This window comes from Alternaria viburni (assembly GCF_023758015.1).
Source record: "Alternaria viburni strain BMP 2772 chromosome Unknown scaffold_1, whole genome shotgun sequence".
NCBI lineage: Eukaryota > Fungi > Ascomycota > Dothideomycetes > Pleosporales > Pleosporaceae > Alternaria > Alternaria viburni.
The window spans coordinates 661216-681761 of NW_026055770.1; the positions used below are offsets into that span (position 1 = coordinate 661216).

General features: G+C 53.9%; 6 protein-coding genes across 6 annotated transcripts; 2 read left to right on the forward strand and 4 right to left on the reverse strand.

The window, feature by feature from the left end:
* Positions 1–849: 849 nt before the first annotated feature.
* J4E79_000239 (uncharacterized protein) lies at positions 850–2719 on the reverse strand (the record flags this gene model as incomplete). The annotated part of the gene is made up of 2 exons (XM_049349156.1): positions 850–1787; positions 1840–2719. The coding sequence occupies 2 exons, from the start codon at positions 2717–2719 to the stop codon at positions 850–852; spliced, it is 1818 nt and encodes a 605-aa protein (XP_049215943.1).
* Positions 2720–3515: 796 nt separating this feature from the next.
* Positions 3516–5599, forward strand: J4E79_000240 (uncharacterized protein; the record flags this gene model as incomplete). The annotated part of the gene is made up of 2 exons (XM_049349157.1): positions 3516–3522; positions 3582–5599. 2 exons carry the CDS (start codon positions 3516–3518, stop codon positions 5597–5599), a joined length of 2025 nt encoding a protein of 674 aa, XP_049215944.1.
* Positions 5600–5679: 80 nt separating this feature from the next.
* On the reverse strand, positions 5680–9645 carry J4E79_000241 (uncharacterized protein; the record flags this gene model as incomplete). Its single annotated transcript, XM_049349158.1, has 1 exon — positions 5680–9645. One exon carries the CDS (start codon positions 9643–9645, stop codon positions 5680–5682), a length of 3966 nt encoding a protein of 1321 aa, XP_049215945.1.
* Positions 9646–10034: 389 nt separating this feature from the next.
* On the reverse strand, positions 10035–12716 carry J4E79_000242 (uncharacterized protein; the record flags this gene model as incomplete). The annotated part of the gene is made up of 3 exons (XM_049349159.1): positions 10035–10985; positions 11039–11967; positions 12020–12716. 3 exons carry the CDS (start codon positions 12714–12716, stop codon positions 10035–10037), a joined length of 2577 nt encoding a protein of 858 aa, XP_049215946.1.
* A 484-nt stretch (positions 12717–13200) lies between these two features.
* On the forward strand, positions 13201–17381 carry J4E79_000243 (uncharacterized protein; the record flags this gene model as incomplete). Its single annotated transcript, XM_049349160.1, has 3 exons — positions 13201–13395; positions 13445–14280; positions 15620–17381. 3 exons carry the CDS (start codon positions 13201–13203, stop codon positions 17379–17381), a joined length of 2793 nt encoding a protein of 930 aa, XP_049215947.1.
* Positions 17382–18028: 647 nt separating this feature from the next.
* Positions 18029–20175, reverse strand: J4E79_000244 (uncharacterized protein; the record flags this gene model as incomplete). Its single annotated transcript, XM_049349161.1, has 3 exons — positions 18029–19005; positions 19060–19978; positions 20116–20175. The coding sequence occupies 3 exons, from the start codon at positions 20173–20175 to the stop codon at positions 18029–18031; spliced, it is 1956 nt and encodes a 651-aa protein (XP_049215948.1).
* Positions 20176–20546: the final 371 nt, after the last annotated feature.

Here is a 20546-nt window from a genome sequence, read left to right on the forward strand (position 1 = left end):
GCTTCAATACCTTTTCTCATGAGATCTTGTCTTTTCGACCACCAAGACAGACGTTCCTCGTCCGTGTTGAGGGGAAGGCTCTTCCATTCTTCTATCCTGCTCGACTTGGCCTGCTTCTGCACATTCTCTGCTAGTACCCGACGATCTGTGTCAGAGAGACGTTGCATCTCAATCGGTACCTGAGAATTGTAGATCGTGGAAAGGAGCTCCAACACGACAATCTCGGTCTCGAGCAATCGCTGTTCGACGAAGGATATATAACCCGATGGGATGCCTCTATTACAACCTTAGCTTCGCTTCCAGGGAATCGCTCTCTTCATACCTTTTATTGAGCGGCGGATACCGACACGAAGTCCCTGCCGATACACATTGCGAGCAAATCGGTAATTCGCGATCGCACTGTAGTCCGTTAGTTGATGCGTTGCGATGCTGGTTGATGGCGAAGACCTTTGACTTCTTGTTGCGACAGGACTCACATGCAATCGGATGAAAGGCACCAGATTCGTTCTAGATCGTATGAGAAGGCTGCCAAGCTTGAGGATCTGGGGTACTTGGGACTACTCACCATTGCATCGGCGCTGCATAGGCACCGCTGGCGGAAGGCGGTTCTTTCTTCGTGCGCTGCCGGACTTGTCTTTGTCCTAGCGTGACGCCCCGCTTATCGTTCGGAGCTGCATCTGCGGGGATGACAACTCAGACGAAGCTACCTCGCAACAATGCGAAGTTCTCAAAGAGTTGTCTCGAGAGCAGGGAAAAACAATTTAGTATTGAATGATTACACAATAAACTCTATGAAACTCATCACACCAGCCCCGAACCACCAATGTAACTACCCCAAGTATTACCACCTCACCCCTTCAAATACTTCACTCCACTCCTCGTACCCCCCTTCACAACCCTCCCCGGCGACTTCGACCTCCGCTCCTTCGCCATCTGAATCGCATGTTCGTCGTCAAGAACAACCTCATTCCCTGCCTTCGCTTTACGCGCCGCTTTACCTGCTGCAGCCGCTTTGCTCATCTTCTTCGTAGCCGCTGTGGTTTTGGTGGTCTTTTTGGTAGGCTTGGTCTTGGTGGACGTGACAACGGTGGTGAGTTCCTGAACATCCTTTGCGAGGTCGTCGTCAGAAAGCTCGTCGGAGTCGTCAGATTCATCGGGTTGGAAGTGGACGGCTTTACCTGGAGACTTTTGCGTCTTGGTTCTGCTACTTTTCCGTGAGGAAGAGACGATAGACTTGGAACGCTTGGTCTCGGGGGTGTAGTTTTGTTCGCTGAGACTGCGTTTACGCTTGGGCTGTTTTCTGGTGGCAGTCTTGGGGGTAGCGACGTTGGTCTGACCTGGGGTAGGCTGCGTCTTGGGAAGTGAAGCCTGGGTAGACTTTGGCTGACGGCCATTTGGCCCTTTCGGGATGACCACCTGTGGATGGATACTAGTCTTAGTCGGCGATGCAGGACTGGGAGCTGCAGTACTAATACCGCTTTGGCGTCTCGGGCTACGCTCGAGGGATGTCGCCCGCTCTCGGTTGAGCTTTCTAGCAACAGGTGAAGTGGTTTGTGGGGTTCGTGTAGGTATATCCAGGTTCGCCTGCTTTGCTGCGTTGAGAGCTTCCTCTGCCTTACGGACCTTTTCACGAGCTATGCGAGCTGCTGACTGTGCCGCACGAGCTTTTTCCCCTATAGCATACGCATCCTCGTCTTCTAGGCGTGGCTGATCAATACTGCGGCCAATAGCACCGGTACGAGACTTGACAGGTGTCGTGTTGACAGCATCGCGGATCGTTGTAGGATCTACTAGGTTAATGTTAGCGAGACACATGCGAAAGAAAACTACATTGCTCACCTTGAGTTCCTGCGGAGAACTTGTCCAGGAAGACTCGTGGCGTATATTTGTAGTTGCCGGCGCGCACTTTGTCATCATTTTGGTTCAATTCTTCCACAACCTCTTCCAGGCTTCCAGGAGTTCCCAACTTGCTGATCTCCTCTTGAACTTCGGCACTGGGTATCGGAAGCTTGAAGCGTGATCCAGACTCGTATACCGGGAGATTCTTATATTGCTCTAATTCAAGGCGATCGAAAGGTATGTTGGTCTCGACAATCTTGCCCTCTGCCTTCATCTTCTTGCCAGACTCGGAAAGATCAAAGTCAATCTTGAGACTCTCCCAATGCGCCATCTGGAAGGTCTCTGGAAACGGCAGCGAGGCTGGATAGTTCTTGTGCCACTTTTCGGGTTCGTTGTTTGGGCCACCGTACTTGAACCATTCCTCGCGCCGCACCTTTGTTTCTGCCGCAGGCACTTGTCTTTGGGGCATGGGCTGAGGTTCGTCCGGTGTATCGCCTCTTCGATAAAGAGCTTGCGCTGCAGAAGGCGTGTAGGAGTCTGGTACGTCTTCTATCATCATCGACCTAGGGGAATCCCCGCCTAACAAAGACGATGAATCTTCTCGCGCAACCTCTTCCTCATATTCGAGCCGCGCTTGACGAATCATAGCTTGCGCGCGCTCATACAGCTGGTCGTCGAAGTTGTGCTCTTGCGGAGGAAGTCGCTGGAGGCGATCCTCGTCGATCCTCTCAACGTGATTCATGTAAGTGCTATCAGTGTCATCGCCTCCTTCGTTATCCAGGTAGCGGATCGCTTGAGCTAATCGTCTGTCGTTGATCTCTCGCTGTGTCGGCTCCTCCTCGCTAACTGGAGGGACGTTTTCGAAAGCTGAGATGTCCATGTGATCTGGGGATAGGGCTATCTCAAGGTTGCGATTTGCAGACGCCAAATACTACTGGAAGCGCCTGTCTTGGTCTGTGACAATGTTTGTTCACTTGAGCGCATTAGCAGGTGACATTTCATTCATGCACGTAGCAAACATACCAAGACGTCTATGCTTCAAACGACTCTTGAACCTGACCAAGCGAAAAATCGATACGTCTCTTGCCATGATGCCGGACGGCATTTGAGTGTGCAGTAGTTTGTAGGCGTCTTTGTCATGATGGCTGGGTACTGGACAAAGGCCATCTGAAGCAAACAGCTGCGGTGCCTGCCGCAAGCGGCAATTCTACATGACATTGTTTGACTATGATACTGACATGTCTTCTTTGTGCGTGTCAAAGCTTCCAGACGTGACGTGCGCCCGTTGTCTTGCCGATAGTTTACTATACTTCACATGCCGCCGACGCGGAGCAGCATGTGGCTTTCTACGGGCAACGCAAGAGGTTGGCCATGTCTGGGCGATGAGGGGAATGCAGCCACTTCAGGATAGAGGAGGCAAGGTGGGAGGGCTTACTCGAGAGACGACTGGGGTGCCCCTAAATGCCTCGGCTCCACAGCTCCCATGGTGCCCACTGCCGCTAGCTGTGTGGTCAAACGTCACTAGCTGGCGACAACGGGGTGTCGCGGAAGGTTGATGAGTGGATTGTATCTGATCAAGTCTCTCTTTTTGTCTATGCGAATACTGGACATTGCGGGATCGTAGCATTTTTTACACGTTTCTTTCGTTGTTGCTCCAGATCTATTGGTTACCGGTTATGTCAGGTAATCTCGCGTCAGCCTGTAACCACACGGCGCAGCTCGCTGACACATTGCACTGCCAGTTCTTCCCTTTGCGCTGCCCGCCGCCGCAGCTGGTCTCGCGTATCTTAATGGCCGCCATGGCTTCACCTACGACTGGCCGCTCTTGTCCTCCTTTATCGGCAGCAGCATCGTCGGCGCGCAGCAGGAACGACGCGACACGCTGAACCTCTTCTACGAACTCGAGGCGCATGCCCACTCCTCTTCGCGCGCAGACCATGCGTGGATCATCTTCCAGGGCAAGACATGGACGTATGCGCAGGCTTACGACGTCGTGCTGCGGTACGGGAACTGGCTGAAGAGCAAGGGCGTGGAGAAGGACGAGATTGTCGCAATGGACTTTGTCAACTCGGACGTCTTCATCTGGGTCTGGTTCGGCCTCTGGAGCATTGGCGCGAAGCCCGCCTTTATCAACTACAACCTCTCCGGCAAGCCGCTGGTGCATACCGTCAAGACGAGCACTGCGCGCTTGGTGCTGGTGGACCAGGAGAGCAGGGACAAGTTCAGCGAAGATGCGCTGAAGGAGCATGGCCTCACTCGCGTCCACCACGCAGACAAGGTCAAATACACGTTTGAGCAGGAACCGTCCGACGTCCCACAATCCGTCAAGAACCAGACACAGACTCCCCAAGCTGCCGTCGAAGCAGGCGCCGTCTCTGAGCCTCTGACTGCGCAGCGGAACCTCGAAATCATCTTCTTCGACGACGCCCTGACCTCGACCATCCTCACGCACCCGCCGACGCGCCTCCCCGACTCGGCTCGCTCCGACCAAAAGCGCAGCAGCATGGCCATGCTCATTTACACGTCCGGCACGACGGGCCTGCCCAAACCCGCCGTAATGTCCTGGGGCAAATGCGGCGGCGGCGCAAAGTTCGCCGCAAGCTGGATGTCACTACAGAACGACATCGTCTACACCTCCATGCCCCTCTACCACAGCTCCGCCTCCGTCCTCGGCGTCTGCGCCGTCCTCCGCGCGGGCAGCACAATCCACCTATCCAAGAAATTCTCCCACAAGACCTTCTGGCCCGAGATCCGCTCCTCACACGCCACAATCCTGCACTACGTCGGCGAAACATGTCGCTACCTGCTCTCGGCGCCGCCCTCCCCCCTCGACAAACAGCACCACCTCCGCGCCGCCTTTGGCAACGGCCTGCGCCCGGACGTCTGGGAGCCCTTCAAACAACGCTTCGACATCAGCACAATCTACGAATTCTACGCCGCAACCGAAGCCCCCGGCGGCCTCTTCAACTGCTCTTCAAACTCCTTTTCCAGCGGCGCAATCGCCCGCAACGGCCTCCTCGCCAACTTCCTCATGACCCGCAAACTCACGCTCGTGCGTATGGATCCCAACGCCGACCCCCCGGAGCCCCTCCGCGACCCCAAAACCGGTCTGTGCCACATCAGCGACTACAACGAACCCGGCGAGTTACTCGGCAAACTGGATGCAGACAATATCAAAGACGGGTTCCAGGGCTACTACGGCAACGAGAAGGCGACCAACTCGAAGATTATTCGCGATGTCAAGACGAAAGGGGATGCGTATTTCCGGTCTGGCGATCTCATGCGCTGGGACGCGGAGGGAAGGTTTTGGTTCGTCGATCGCATTGGCGATACGTTTCGTTGGAAAGCGGAGAATGTGTCTACGGCTGAGGTATCGGAGGCTGTGGGCAAGCATGACAGTGTTGCTGAGGCGAATGTATACGGCGTTAGTGTTCCGGGACATGATGGGCGCGCGGGGTGCGCGGCCATTGTGTTTGAGCAGGGGGTTGGTGAGGTGGGGGCGAGGTTGCTTGCGGAGCTGGCGCAGCATGTTAAGAAGGAGTTGCCGGCGTTTGCGGTGCCCGTTTGGATTCGGGTTACCAGGGAGATGCAGTTGACGGGGACTAATAAGCAGCAGAAGGTCGAGTTGCAGAAGGAGGGGATTGATCCGAGGGTTGTCGAGGAGAAGGGGGATACGTTGTATTGGTTGAGGGACGGGACTTATAAGAGGTTCACGGTAGAGGACTTGATGAAGATTGAGGGCGGGAGTGTGAAGTTATGAGGACATCAGAATGGATGTTGTATTGTGTAAGATATGGGTTGGGTAGATGTAATGATGGATGATATCGAGATTGTTCCAAGTTACTTGGCTGCTTTCCCCTTCCGCGTCTTCCGTGGTTTCTTTGCCGTGGGCTCCTTGTAAAGCTCATCTTCTTCCTCTTCCTCAACACTGGCAGTCGCATCTCCGTCCTCCTTTTCAGCCAACGACACAGGCTTACTTGCAGCCTTCCTCTTCTTCCTGCCTGTCCCGCCAGTAGTCGTCTCATGCGCAGCTTCTGCCTCTCCACCTGCAGTCGCCACTACATCTCCTGCCTCTCCATCCTTCCCCGCCAACCGATTCAACGCAGCGCCCAACCTCTTCCCAGCCGCCCCTGTACCCTTCTTCTTCCCACTCGGCCCGCTCTCTGCATTCCTCACTCTCGGCGCAAAAGCGCCAGCCCCGACACCCCCCTCAAAGAACCGAGTAATATTCGCCTGCGTACCCTCCTTCTCCCTGCGATTCATATCCTTGATAACAGGGACAAGCACCTCATCCGTCCTCTCAGGACTCCATCCAATCTGAGAACTCAAGAAAGAACGCAAAGCAGCTAGATCGGGGACGCCCCATTGGAACGGCTCAGGGTCACTGTCGACCTCGGGATGAAGGTAAGCTTCGGCTACACGAGGATCTGGGAACCCTGGCGGTAGGAAGAGTTTGGTAGCCTGGTTCTTTCGGAATCGTTTCCGGAACGGTTTCTTTGCGTCTTCTTCCTTCTTGATAGTCCCACTTTGGACGCCATCCCACCATGTTCGGAAAGACTCTAGGTCTTGGAACTCGGAGAGGATTTCAAGCGCGGTTACGGGCCCGATGCCTGGAATGCCTGTCGTGTAATCACTACCAAGTAATTGGGCAATTGCAATCATCTTCTCGCGCGTGAGGCTGAATTCATTGCTGAGATCTTGGGCGAGGTAGCATTCGACAAATTTGGCTGCGTTGAACATGTTCTTGTAGACACGCGTACCGCCGAAGAGGAAGGTATCGGAGTCGTCGGTCACGATGCCGTCCACAAGGCCAAGTGTGACCAGTTCAGCGCATTGCGCTTCGGCTTCCATAGGCGCTGTGATGTACGGCAGTCCAAACAAAGTTAACAAGTGCTGGCACTCGGATATCATGGTCTGGGTGACTTCATCCGCATCTCTACGGTCTTTCTTTTGCTGTGCACGGAGCTGTTTGAGCTCGTCATCGAAATTTACCCTGGCTGCAGTGTTGTTGGACAATTCTTGAGCGAATCGCGCATGCTCTTCTGCTTCTTTCGCTAGAGATGCGAAGAGTTCTTCGTCCTCAGGATCAGAGTACTGATCTGAGTCGTTACCTTCAGGCATGTCTAGAGGTGCGCTGTCATCTGCTACGCCACTGTGAGGGACGATAGGCTTTGTCAGATCGTCTGGACCTTGCAAAGGCGATAGCTCCCTTGGTGGTCGACGTGGTCGTTCCTGGCGAATGGGAACATTCTCAAACACTGGCGATGGTGATTTTGGGGGTGCAGCTGCTGAAACAGGTTCGCCCTGCATAGGCACGTCCTCAAACTCTGGCGATGCCGACTTAGTAGGTTCGGTCAAATCGGCTGTCTCCGTTTGCATGGGTACATCCTCAAACTCTTCGGATTCTTCGGACGGAGACCTTGGAGGGTGCACAACGATCGGCTCTGACTTCCCGTCAGTGGTCGACTTCTGCTGTACATGTCTCTCGTCTTCAGGCTCGCTCTCAGACCAGTCCACTGGCTCATCATCAGAATCATCCGCAAATGGGGTCTTCTTCACCAAACTAGGATCTTGGCGGGGAGGCGACTTCTGCTGCGGAGAAAGCAGTTTAGGGGGCTCCGCCTTGACTTTGTCAGCGAGATCGCCCATCCTCAATTTGGTATCCTCAATTGGAACGTCTTCCATCTGTGCATCAGCCTCGTCGTCTGAGTCGATCGCAATTACTTGCTCCTGATGCTGGCTAGCGGGCGCATCCAAATCGATAACCTCCTTGGTCTCTGGCTTTCGAAGGGTTGGGAGCTGCTGGAACTGGAATCTGGACTTTTCCTCCTGACGTGCTTCTTCCCACTGTTCCTTCTCCTCTTGCCGCTGAGCATTCACTTCTTTTGCAATATCTCTTTGGCCGCTGAACCACGGTGGAAGTGGCACAGCATCCTTCTTATCCTGCCCATAGTCCTTCTCGAAACCGCCTGCGTTGTCTTCTTCGAGCTTGTCCATTTTCTTCTTGCCTAAAAGAGAGTTGCCTAGGTTGAGTCTTTCGAAGGGTAGCGGCCCATCAAAACCGGCAGCGTTCTTCGGCTTTGGCATAGACTTGACAGCGGGTGCTGGTGCTGGGCCCTGTTGTGTAAATGACGACTTCCTTGGTTTAACTGGGCGTTTGGACTTCCGAGACTCCGCTAGTGCAGCCTGTAAGTCCATATCCTCTTCGCTGTCGCTTCCTTCAAAAGGGCCTTTTGGAGCAAGCTTGTTACTGCGTTGATTGGCAAGCCTTGCGATAGCCATTCCAGAACCCTTCGTTCCAGCGAAAGGATTCGCTTCAGCAGCACGCTTCTGTTCAAAAACTTCACGCACCGGATCGTCGTCAGATTCTTCAGCAACCGCTTGCTTCTCGGGCTGCATTGACAAGGCAATGGCTTGCTGTAACTGCTCGTTCTCAACATCATCCCCTGCATCATCTACATCGTTCGCCCCGTTCATCGGAACGTTCTCCCAGTCTTCCTCTTCTTCGTTATCATCCGCAAGGAACAACGAGTCTGGATCCTGGTTGACCGGGGTAGCCCTTTGCGGTTTAGACTGTACTGGCTTCTCTTTCCTCGACTTGTAAAGGTTTCTGCGTCGTGTCGCAAGCTCGTTCGCGATGAACTCACGGCCCTCCTTCTCTTGAACGCTCAAGCCCCCCTTGGGCTTTGGCAGCCTGTTCAGGCCCTCAATAGGAACGTCCTCGAAGTCTTCATCGTCCTCCCATTCTTGTTCTTCTTCAGCAGGACGCTCTGGTAGGTCCACGTTGATCGGCTTGTGAGCTTTGCCCTCTTCCTTGTTCAGCACAACTCCGAGGGCCCAACCGCCTTCTACTCCGTCGTTCTTGACGAGAACATACTCCCTATCTCTCTCGCCCGCAACGCGATTGAATCCGCCTGCGCCAAATGCATCGTCGTTCATCCCGTTGAGATTCATCAATCGCTGCGTAAGTTCGTTACGTTCGCGCACACGCTCGATTTGGAACTTGGAGAAAGCCATCCTGTCTGGAAACATTGCATCAAGCTGTTCTTTTGAGTGTCCCATCCTGAGTCGACTTCGTAGCCTGGCTGCGTTCAAGATATTGTACCTATCAGCCGGAGGCAGGCTCTGGAAGAAATGACCATCGAAGTCAATCTTGGAGAAGTCATAGACATTGATATCTTCGCCTCTGTCAAATTGACGTGCGTACTCCTCCAGCTCTTCGAGCGACATGACTCTGGGATCATTCGCAGCCCCCATTTCTGACATGGACTTGCCCAGGTCCGGAAGGTGATATTGGTCCTTCTTCTTGAAGGTGCGATTTTCTGTTCGCTCCTGGGGCGTCTGCAGAAGCTCCTCCGCATAGACCAGATTATCGGGTATCTCTTCCTCCTGTTGCGGTGGCTCCTCCCTTGGGTGCTTTGCAGCTTCTTTCCTCCTCTTCTCTTCCTCCTCAGCAGCCCTCTGCATTTGTATAGCCAGCAACTTTCCAGCTGTACGAACCGCATCTTCTCGTCTACCTTCACGTCGCGACTTGCGGTTGTTGATGGTTTGTCGCTTCAGCGCCGGTGCGCCGCCATCGAAGACGAAGACGGGCTTGATGCCGATGAAGAGAAGCTTGCATACTCGGCGAAAGAAACCGACGATATGGCTGTTCCGCAAAGCGTTTCCTTCCTTGTCGCGCACGGCCTTGAGGAACTGGTATATCCAGATGGAGGCATCGACGGCGAGGCGCTTCTTGTTCAGCGTTTCGATCTTGATCGGCCGCGCGCAGGGCTGCAGAACGGTCCAGAGGCCAGTGACACCCATGGCGCTCTTCTGGGGGCGTTTTCCATCTGTTTGGAGGGATGGTAGTGGTCGTCGAGTTAATTTCTGAAAGGCGTAGGCTGCCGTGTGATCGCGCGTTCAGAGCGTGTTCTCGATGACGACATGCCAAGCCTGCCAAACGCGACTATCACGTGCGTAAGCGCTAGCGTCGTCGCGAGAGCATCCGGACATATGCGAGATATAAGTCTCAAGAAAAGATAGAAGAACATTATGAGGCAAGGGGATTGATGATGCTAGATCATGCCTTCGTACACTGTCTACGTTCTATACGACTTTCGCGGCCTCAAGAAGTGTGTCATAAGCTGAAGATGAATAACTTTGCCATTAATATTCTTACATTCTAATCTAGGTATAAGGTGAAGGAAGGCAATCTATAAACCCTGACCCTCGAGACCAAGACCCACTCCAACGTTTTGCACTTCGTCTCGGTCTTCCTCGTCGTCACCGAAATCTGCTGCCTCGCCATGATCCTCGGCGTCCTTCATACCAGCATCGGTGTCGCCAAACATGCCTCCTTTGTGCTGCTGTCTGCGCCTTGATACATCTTGACTTCCCTCGGCATCATCCGAGTCGTCGAAAACTCTACTCTGCTTTCTTCCCGTAGGGACGTCTATAATGTCGCCGCTTGGTCGAAATTCGAACATCGAATTAGGACGGTCGTGACTGAATGGCGAATCGCGGGGACGAGCTCTGAGGGCTGTAGAGTGTGTTGTGGCTTGTGGCGACATAGCGGACCACCATCCGCTCAATCGTTTTCCCAACGATGGACTGTCGGGGGCGTCTGGCTTCTCGGCAGTGTTTGCTAGATCAACTGGCGCATTCTTCTTCTTACGACCGAATGTAAGGCCAAGGGGGAGATTCACTGGCGAGCTAGGCCGCGATGGTCCTGCAGTGGAGGAGGACTCTGATTCTGAAGCTGGGTATGGAGCCCCACCGTCAGGGCCATCGCTCCCTGTGCGCTTGAGCAAGCTACGAAGGTCTTCTTCACTGAGAGTGTTGACAATATCGTCATCGCGTGCCCCACGAGGTCTGAATCTCCGTCTTCCTTCCTGAATGGCATATTCCAACTTGGCACGATTCGCGATGAATTTCAGCTTTGGGAAAGCCGACTGTTGGCCAACATGTATCATGCGTGCTAGTCGCTCTGGGGTTGGGTCCGTGAGGATATATAAAAAGTCTGAAGGTATGGACTTGGGCCAGATGGTAATGGTCCCACTGAAGCGTTGTAGCCAGAGTTCACTCCAGTCCTGGCCTAGTGGTCGCGGTAGAAGCTCGAGATGGCGAAGCACCTTTAGCCATTTGTTGAGATCGAGCTTGAGATACTGGATCAATTGATTAGCATGCGTATTGAGACTCCGTTGTGTGGTTGACGTACTTGCTCTGTGGCGGAACCAAGGAAACCACCTCTCCATCCGCGTCCACGGCGATGGGTGACAGGTCGACCAACCGAGCCACGGGATGAGAAGAAGAAGATATTGATATGAGGGTTGACCTGGCTGACGATTGAAAATCGGACGTTAAAGTGGAGGTTCAACGCTTTTAGTGGAATGTCCGTCCGGAGACTTCCATCCTTCCACTTGTGTCCAAAAGAGTAGGGTGAAAGAGTGCCGTCCTTGTTCTTTTTCATGAGGACCACTGGGTTGAGAATTCCAGGCACGGCAGCAGATGCCAAAACTGCTGACCAGACAACACAGTCTGGAGCCGTGATGTAGTTGGCTAAGATGGTCGGAGAGTGGGGGTCGGAGGGCACGCAAGAGACGTTCAGTATACGTCCAGTCCTTTGATATGCTTCCTTGAACGTCAAACTGCCACGAGTCATCCAGGCGCACTTCTTTGCCCAATCGACGCTGTCGAATCTCGCTCCAGTCTTGTACCATCTCTTTGACCATGTAAGAATGCCTTCGTGGCAAGCCGTGATGCGATGGGCCAGAGCGGGTACCAGTAGTTTCTTGAGTTCGTCGTCGGTCCTCGTGCATAGCAGTGCAGCTACGAGAGCTCCACCAGATGTACCAGTGATGACTTCGGGCAGCAATTCAGCATCCATGAGAGCCTTGGCCACACCGAAGTGGTAGTATGCAAATGTCGCTCCTCCAGACAGACATAGCGCAGTACGACCGAAGTTGCTGCCGAGATGTTTGAACAGGGCGCGCTTGTTCTCTGCATCGAGCTGTGAGGTTTGCAGGAGGAAAGTGAGCGACGTCTCGGCTTCGTCGACGAATTTCTGGACGAGGTCTTTGGTTCCGTAGTATGTCTCGCTGTACAGTCGGGGGTTCTCGAAGCCTACAAAGTTGTTCTTCATAGAGGCTAAATGCGACGTTAGATGTGTTCTGCGGCGTGGGCAAGACAGGACGCTTACCTTCTAGGAGCGCACGAAGGTCCTCGACAGCCGTGTGTTGGCCTTGAGAGGCTTTTGATCCTGGCCCGCTCTTCTCTTCTGCTTCGGCCTTTTCCCGCAGTTTGACCATCTGCTGGTGTACTCTTGCAATCGTCTTGCTGTCGTAGTAGGCATAGTCGGCCTTCTCCTTCCACGACTCGTTGCCCAGATATGCGTCGAGCTCCTTTGCGCCCTCAATCCACTCTTGGTAGGATCGCGCATCCTGCAGCCGCTGCCTGAGTCTCTGCCGTGTGCCTCGCCATGTGATCCAGTGCTCGTATAGGTATATGTACAGGCGAGTGAAGACGTAGGCTATGCTGAGGAAGAACAGCCACCCCAGCACGACCAGGAGCAGCGGCCACTTGAGCAGCACATAGACGAAGCCTTCGCGCGTCTCGTCCTTGCCGCGTCGCGGGGGCGCCTTGCTCTTCTTGCGCCGCTTGACGCGCTGGTGGACCGGCCGCCAGTCGTTTTGGGCGGAGATGAAGGTTCGATCGGGCGGCAGAGCCGTGAGGTCTTCGGTGGATGGTGAGTTCTCAGGCGCAGCGAGGGCTTTCTCGAATTCGATAAAATGGTCTTCTTCGACAAAGTCGTTCGCGTAGTCGGGCAACAGGGTGAAGTCGAAGCCCGTCGAGGAATATGGCTCAGGGCCATCCGTCTTCTTGTCTACGTCAGCCATGAGGGGGAGAGGCGTCGGGTGTAAATCGCATCGTCGAGACGGTTAGGAGAGACGACTCAGGTGATGTCAAATGGGCGAGTTGGCATGTGAGGCTCGAAGCTTCGGGTGCTAGCCAGTACGTCACAGGGCCCAGGCCGCTCGGAACCCTTCCGCCGGTAATGCAGAATTGTGCATCAACACCACGTCTCGCCGACACCAAGCCCTTGCCGACCTGCGAGGCATGCGACCTCGATGCAGAACACTCCAAGCCGCCGTCCGATCGCGAATCCTTCCGCCCCCGCAATGGAGGCCTCGCCGCTGTCTGATGACGCTGGCCATCGAGACGTCTTGCGATGATACCTCGGTCGCCATAGTGGAAAAAGAGACTCGGCACGGCCGGACGACAGCGCAGTTGCACTTCCACAAGAAAGTGACGTCGGACAATGCCGTCTATCAGGGCGTTCACCCGCTGGTGTCCCTTCTGTCGCACCAAGAGAACCTGGCCATGCTTCTCCATGAAGCTATGCGCTCTCTGCCGATGCGGGATGGAGAGATTCCTCTAGAAGATGCGCAAACGACCACAGTCGATCTCGCGACACGAAAGCTGCCTGATTTTGTGTCCGTCACTCGTGGGCCAGGCATGCGCAGTAATCTCTTCACGGGTCTTGATACCGCCAAGGGACTCGCTGTAGCATGGCAGGTACTGCGCGAGCTTCTCTCTGCGGACTTGCTGCTGATAGCGATACTAGAAACCTCTCGTCGGAGTCCACCACATGCAGGCTCATGCGCTTACGCCACGTATGGTCAACGCCCTCGAAGCCCACACCGAGCCTGAACACAGCGCCATCTACGATTCGACGTCGATACAAACCGCGCCAAAGTTTCCGTTTCTATCCGTCCTCGCCTCAGGTGGTCATACACTGCTCATACACTCGGCGTCTTTGACGGACCACCGCGTGCTGGGTTCTACAAATGACATTGCTGTGGGAGAGTGCTTGGACAAGATCGCTCGTGTAGTGCTGCCTACAGAGTTACTAGAAACATCAAAGAGCACCATGTATGGAGCGCTCCTCGAGGCATTTTCGTTGCCCGATCGCTCCCGCAAGTCAATATCTGGCGACGCATCAACCCATGTAACGAAGCCACCAAATTATTCAGCCAAGACATACTTGGATGCTCATGGATACTTATATGATTGGTACGAAGTTCCGTTGAATCATGAAGACGCCATGCAGAAGAGCGCGACAAAATGGGGCTGGGCACTCAATCGGCCCCTGACTAAATCAGGTGGAGGTGTCAAGATCAACAGTCTTGAGCTGAGCTTTTCAGGTATTACGACAATGGTTGAGCGCATCGTTCGGTTTGGCATGGATCCGGTCACTAGAAAATTCAACAAAGTCGAGCGAACGGCGGCAGACGTTAGCCTTGACGAGCGCATGGATCTTGCACGCGAGACCATGCGCGCAGCTTTTGAGCATGTCGCTTCCCGAGTAGTTCTAGGCTTGCAGACTCAAGAAGATACTCTAGCCGTGCCTGCGGTTGTCATGGCTGGTGGCGTGGCTGCCAACTCGTTTCTCCGGCACATGTAAGTCTGCCTGCAGAAGCGAGAACACATAATTTCGTCGACTGGGAGCTAACGGCTGTAAGACTTGCGAAGACGCTTTGCGCCCATGGTTATCCGGATGTTGAGTTGCATTTTCCACCGCCCAAGTTCTGCACCGACAATGCTGCAATGATAGGCTGGGCTGGTCTTGAGATGTATGAAGCGGGTCACGTCTCCCCACTCAGCATAAGAGCAATACGCAAGTGGCCTCTGGACAACCTGTTGGATCCCCCGGCGGACGGGTAAAACTTTGACGTTACATACCACGTGTATGCAACACAAATTGTGTGAGCATTTCTAGACACCTCGCCAAAACACAAAATATCAGCTGGTGCCTGCATTGGGTTCTTCATCGGCCAACCATGCATCTATCAAGATCACGTCGGCTACCGGCAGGAAAGTATGGCTGGCTTCAAGCAGATGCCATACTGGCTGGAAAATTGCCAAGGACGTTATCAGTACGAGTACCTACAAGACTGATCTCGTCTTGTCTAAACATAGATGATCTGGAGCGTAGATGGACTGCATGGCATCCTGGAGTAAGTCGCTACCCGCTTTCACCTTTCCCAATGCGAGTGTTGAAATCCTCGCCTGCCATTTTAGTCTGGACAAGAAAGCGCCAAGCATGTCCGCCTCCAGACCGGGCGAGGACGGTATACAGATAACGTTTTGAATACGTTGGGCGATGTAGAGCTGGATCCGTCTTATATGAAGCTGCAAGGGCATTGCGTTAGCGACCCCGGACTTCTCGGTTGTTCGCATGCATGTCACGATCACACCAAATATCCAGCAATTAGCCAAACAACGTGCACTTTAATTCTGCCGACGGTCCCACGTTTCGCCAAATCAACGCTCTATAGAGTACGATTTATCGCTATATTTAGGCATTTCCAGGTCATGCCACAGCTGTACCCGACGGCTATCTGGATATATTGCGCTGCGAGATCGAAAGCACGACCTAGAGCCCGGAACCACAACTATCAAGCATCGCTAATGCAATGTCTGGAGTATCGCACACGTGCAAGCGATGTTCCGTACGGCACGATGGTGTTTAGGCTCGTATCTTTCATTTACAGACAGTATCGTCGCTTGTGCGGTCAGGCCGGCCAGAATGGTGAGCCGAGCGAAGTCTATAACTCTGCCGTACATTCGCGAAGATTGAGTTGATGCTGAGAGGTCCTTATAACTTGTCAATCAATATTTCGTGAGACTGCTGATTGAACATGGCTCCTGCAAGGAACACTGTGCTGGCACTGCTGGGTCTTGCCATTAGGTAGGTCACGTCTACTAAGCTGGCAAGCTGTCACTAACCTTCTTATAGCATTCGCGCAGCACCTGCTGGCTTACAACATCGCCAGATTGGCGTTCTTCCACCCAAACAGAGTGTCTCTTGGGACACTGGCAACTCAGAACCCACCGAAGAGCCACAAGAGCCCGTTGTCCCATCCAAGCCAACTGATGAGATTAGCCTTGGAACACCATCGGGCTGGATCAGCTGGGAAACCACCGGCCCAGCTCCCACAGATGCTCCAGAAGAACCTGAGTACCCGCCTCCAGCCAAGCCTACTGATCAATTCAGTATTGGTACGCCGTCCGGCTGGATCAGCTGGGAAACGAGCGGGCCTGCGCCCACACCTGCTCCCCAAGAACCCGACTACCCTCCTCCTTCTAAGCCGACGGATCAATTTAGCATCGGTAAACCATCCTTCTGGGTGAGCTGGGCCACTGACGGGCCCGAACCAACTCCTGAACCGGAAGAGCCTGAGGAGCCTGCTTACCCCCCACCTAAGCCTAGCGATCAGTTCAGCATCGGAAAACCATCTTACAGTATTACCTGGGACGGAGATGGTCCAGGCGCCTCTTCAACGCCTACGCCAGAACCGACACCTACACCGGAACCAACGCCAACGCCAAAGCCAACTTCGAAGTACTCCTCCATCGTATCTCTTCCCCCTATCTGGTCGAACTCCAGTATGACTAGCTCCGCTTCCGTCACTAGTTACAAGCCTTCAGTGTCTTCTTCTACCAAGTCTGCTTCATCGAGTAAGATTTCATCTACCAAGAAACCCGGCTATCCTCCATGGAACCCATGGCCACCGAAACCAACGACAATGAAGTCTACCGCAAAGTCCACTATGACGTCTACGAAGAAGCCAACTTCGACACCAAAGCCGTCGACAACTGCTAAGCCAACACCTTCCCCAGCTCCAGTCCCCTCAACAACCAAGAGCGCTATCATCAGCCTCTCTCCGCCTAAGTTCAGCGTGAGCTGGGATTTGAACAAGAGAATCGCAAAGCCAACTTCTATGACTACAAAGAAGCCTAAGACGAGTAAGACTATGATGACAAAGACTACCACGAAGAGGAGCACTTCAAAGAGCACGTCAAAGTCTACCTCCAAGTCATCATCAAAGTCATCTTCAGTAGCTACAACAACGCCTAAGCCTACATATACACCCAAGCCTACGCCTACACCAACGCCATCCCCCACTCCAACACCCACTCCAACACCGACGCCCAGTCCTCCTCCCTCTTCCGCAACCCCAAGTCCTCCCTCTACTTCCACCTCCACACGTTCAGCAGACATCACCGTAGGTCCACCCAACTACAGCGTAACCTGGGACTACGACGAGCCCGAACCAACAGCCCCTCCCTCAGAAGAAGAGCCCTACCCCTCCGACCCAGAAGGACCCTTCCCCGAGGAGCCATTTCCCGAAGAGCCCTTCCCAGAAGACCCAGAAGATGACTTCCCGCCCCCCTCCCAACCAACCCAAGCAAACAGCATCGGCCTGAACCCGCCCACCGTAACCGTAATCTGGGGCAAAAAGCGCCAAGAAGACGATGATGCCTTACCCACATCTTCACCTGACCTCCCTACAGACAGCGAAGACGACGACGGCCCCGTAGAAATCCCCGCTGCACCCGCACCAACCCAACCCAACAGTGTGGGCCTCAACCCCCCAACCTACACCGTCATCTGGGGTAAAGAAAGGAAACGCGCTGCTGACGCTGCGCCGGAACCTACTGCCGCCCCAGCCCCCGCTGTAGCTGTAGCAGAACGAGAAGCAGTGCCAGCGCCGTAGAACAGTATAGGGCTGGAGTTTCCCTGGCAGAGTATCTCGTGGCCGAAGCCTGAGCCGCCGACGTATATCTCGTGGGGGAAGAGGGGGCCTGTTGCGGAGCCTACGGCTGTGCCGGGGAGGATGGAGACGGTTTATGTTAGGGGGAGGGGGGCTGAGGCTACGGCTTGAGCTTGAGCTTGAGCTTGAGAAAGTGGTGTGTTACGGAGGAAGGGAGATGGTATGAGAGCTTGTTGATGGATTGATGCGCGGGGGTGCGTGTGTGAGTGCATGAGTGGGAAATCGGTGGATGTAGCATACATACCCTCGTTCATGTGTTTTCTTGGTATCCCAAATTCATCTTCTTTCCTCAAGACTTCCTTCAGCTCGCTATGGTGCAACTTGATCATTATTCTCTCTACTCCCATATTGGATGTACTTCTTTTTGTTTCCAATGCCGCAAAACTTCACCACAGAAAAGCCAGACCCACAGGAACACGCAAAAGTCAAGGAGTATCATAGACATTACTTGCTTACATAAATCAAGGCAGAAGCACCCAAAGCTATTGTACAAAATCCTAATTTCAATGCTCAAACCGGCAAATTGAACCACGGCAATAACTACGACCTGCGCCTAATCGCAGCCAGTTTCATGAAGACTGTGTTAGTGTCTACGCCCCCTGGCTACGCACCTGAAGCTTCTTAGGCTTCTTCTTTGCCTTTGGCTCTTCAGATGTCGTGGATCCATCTGGCTTCTCATCTTTCTGCGCAGGAGCGTTCTTCTTATCCGCCGCATCACCATCTTTCTTAAGTGCCTGTTTAGTCGATTCCGTTTTCTTCAACTCTGGCTTCTTTGGTGCATCCTTCTCCTCCGCCGTGTCGGCCTTCTTAGGTTGTTGCGCTTCTTTAGGCTTTGGTTTCGTGTCATCTGCCTTGTCCTTCTGGTTCAGCTTCTTCGGTGCTTTCTTCGCTTTACCATAAGCGACGGATGAGGCGAGATCTTCGCCTTCTTGGACGTCTTCGACCATGAAGTTGGCTGCCATGCAGCGTCCACCGTTCTGCTTGCCCACGTCCATGGGGCAGGCGCTGAATACAATGACTACGTCTCGCTCGGCGCGGAAGCGGACGTGGCAGCGTTTCTTGCCCTTTGGCTCATCGACGCTGAGTGTCACGCCCTTTGTGCCTGCGCCGTCGCTGTGGGATGTACCTTCAGATTGCAGAGGCGCGTTCATGAAGAGATGGAGAGGTGTCGGTGCGATGTTGACGGAGATGTCTGCGCCAACTGCTTTTGGGCCTTTCAGTCCTGCCGTCTCGTTGATCTCCTTGAGTGCGAGGACGAGGTTCTCCGCACAGCTACCATGCTCCGCTGGTTTATCGACACCGAGAGCAGCGTATTGATTCGCGTCGCACGCCGCCGTCAGTGTATCGTGAGCACCTGGCGAGGTGTCTTCGACGAGAGTAACGATCGGGTTGCGCAAATTGGTCAATAGCTCGTCATCGACTTCAGGTACGAGTTTGTGCGAGGCGGCGCGCGTGTGGGGAAGAGAGAGGTACTCCATGGGAGGTTGCTCAGAGTTCGAAGGATTCGTCGAAGCGTAGGCGGAGTATACAGCGTAAGCTGAGGATGCGTACCCTGAACCGGTTGCAGCTACACTGTGTTAGTACGGATTCTTACAACGTAGTGTCGCATCCTTTGACTTACCGGCAATAGTTCCAGCACCCACAGGTGTCTTCGAGAAGTCGTACAACTGCTCCGCATAGCTCTTGTTCGGATCGCGGTTATGGCTCGACTTGAACGCGCTCACGACGGATTTCGAGTCTGGCACTTCGACATTCGGTACGTAGCTAGAGAAGCTCTTTCCGGTCGGCAAGTACGAAGACCACTTCTTGGTGTTCTCCTCATTCTGCTTCTTCTCCTGTTCGGGACTAGGTTTCTGCTCTGCTTCCTGCTTGCTCGCTCCACCTTTGCTGCGGTACGGGATAGAAGGGAGGTATGACGCCCATGTGCGCTTGTTGGGCTGCTTTGACGATGAATCTGTGCTTTCAGTCGTCTTCTCGTTGTTGGGTGTATCGGGAGCCTGCTCGGGCGGGTCCTCGGCAGCTTCTTGCTTTGAGTCCTCAGTCTTTTCTTCGGTAGACTGCGTCTCTTTACCGTTGTCGTTACCATCTGCCTCCTTCTTCGGCTCCTTCGCCCCATCATCTTCTCCTTTTGTCGCCTCTGTAGCTTTCTCTCCTTCTTCCTCGACAGCCTTCTTCATCTGCTCTGCTTCCTTCTTGAGTTGTTCGTCGTCCAGTTCCTTTCCTTCACCCTCCTCGCCGTCTCCATCGTCAGGCGGAGGTCCCAGACTAAACGCCCACATACTGATTACCTGCTTTCCGTAAGTGTTGATGACCTTGATTGTCCGGCCTCTGGGCACAAAAGTTGCAACGCCGTGGCGCGCAGGTATCGTTTGTAGTTCACCAGACATATCTTCGGTCGTATTGAACTCGTGCTGGTCTTCTTTGCCTTTGACCTTCTTCTTGCGCTGCTTCTCGACGGCTGATAATACTGAGATGAGTGCAATGCCAGCGAGAGCGCGACGAGAGGGGACTTGAGGCGCCGTGTTAACGGCTTGTATGCGCTAGTAGCGCAAGCAGAGAAACAGGATAGATGGATAATTGGTAGGCGGCCGTTAGTGTATCTGGCTGCCGGACGTTGACTTCAACAACGAGTAGTGAGGTATGGAGCGTCTACCATATTCACGGATCGGTGACGTACGTGGTGCACATCATCGCGCTTTGCAGCGCGCGATTCGTCCAGAACGTCGGCGGCGAGCATGGAACCCCATGTGCAACGTCCCGCGCGATCACCTTGCTAAGATCGCGGATGACGCAGCGTGGTGGAACCCTGTTTTGAGATGGGAAAAGCAACGGACGGGACGCGGTTGCGGTTGCCCCAGAGCTCGCTTACGCTTGTAGGTTTGCAGTAATCGCCCGCCGTCAAGTGCTAGCCCTATACGCGCTGCTCATGTTCACTATCATTATGTGCGCTTCCTCGATGCCTGTGAAATAATGCGGCTTTCTCCAATCCCTACAGCGGTAAGGTCTATGGCATGTTTGTCGAAGCGCCGTTACAAGCGTACCTAGGTACTCGCGCTTCGCGATCTTTAGCGTAATGACAACATAAAGTGATGATCATATTGCACTATT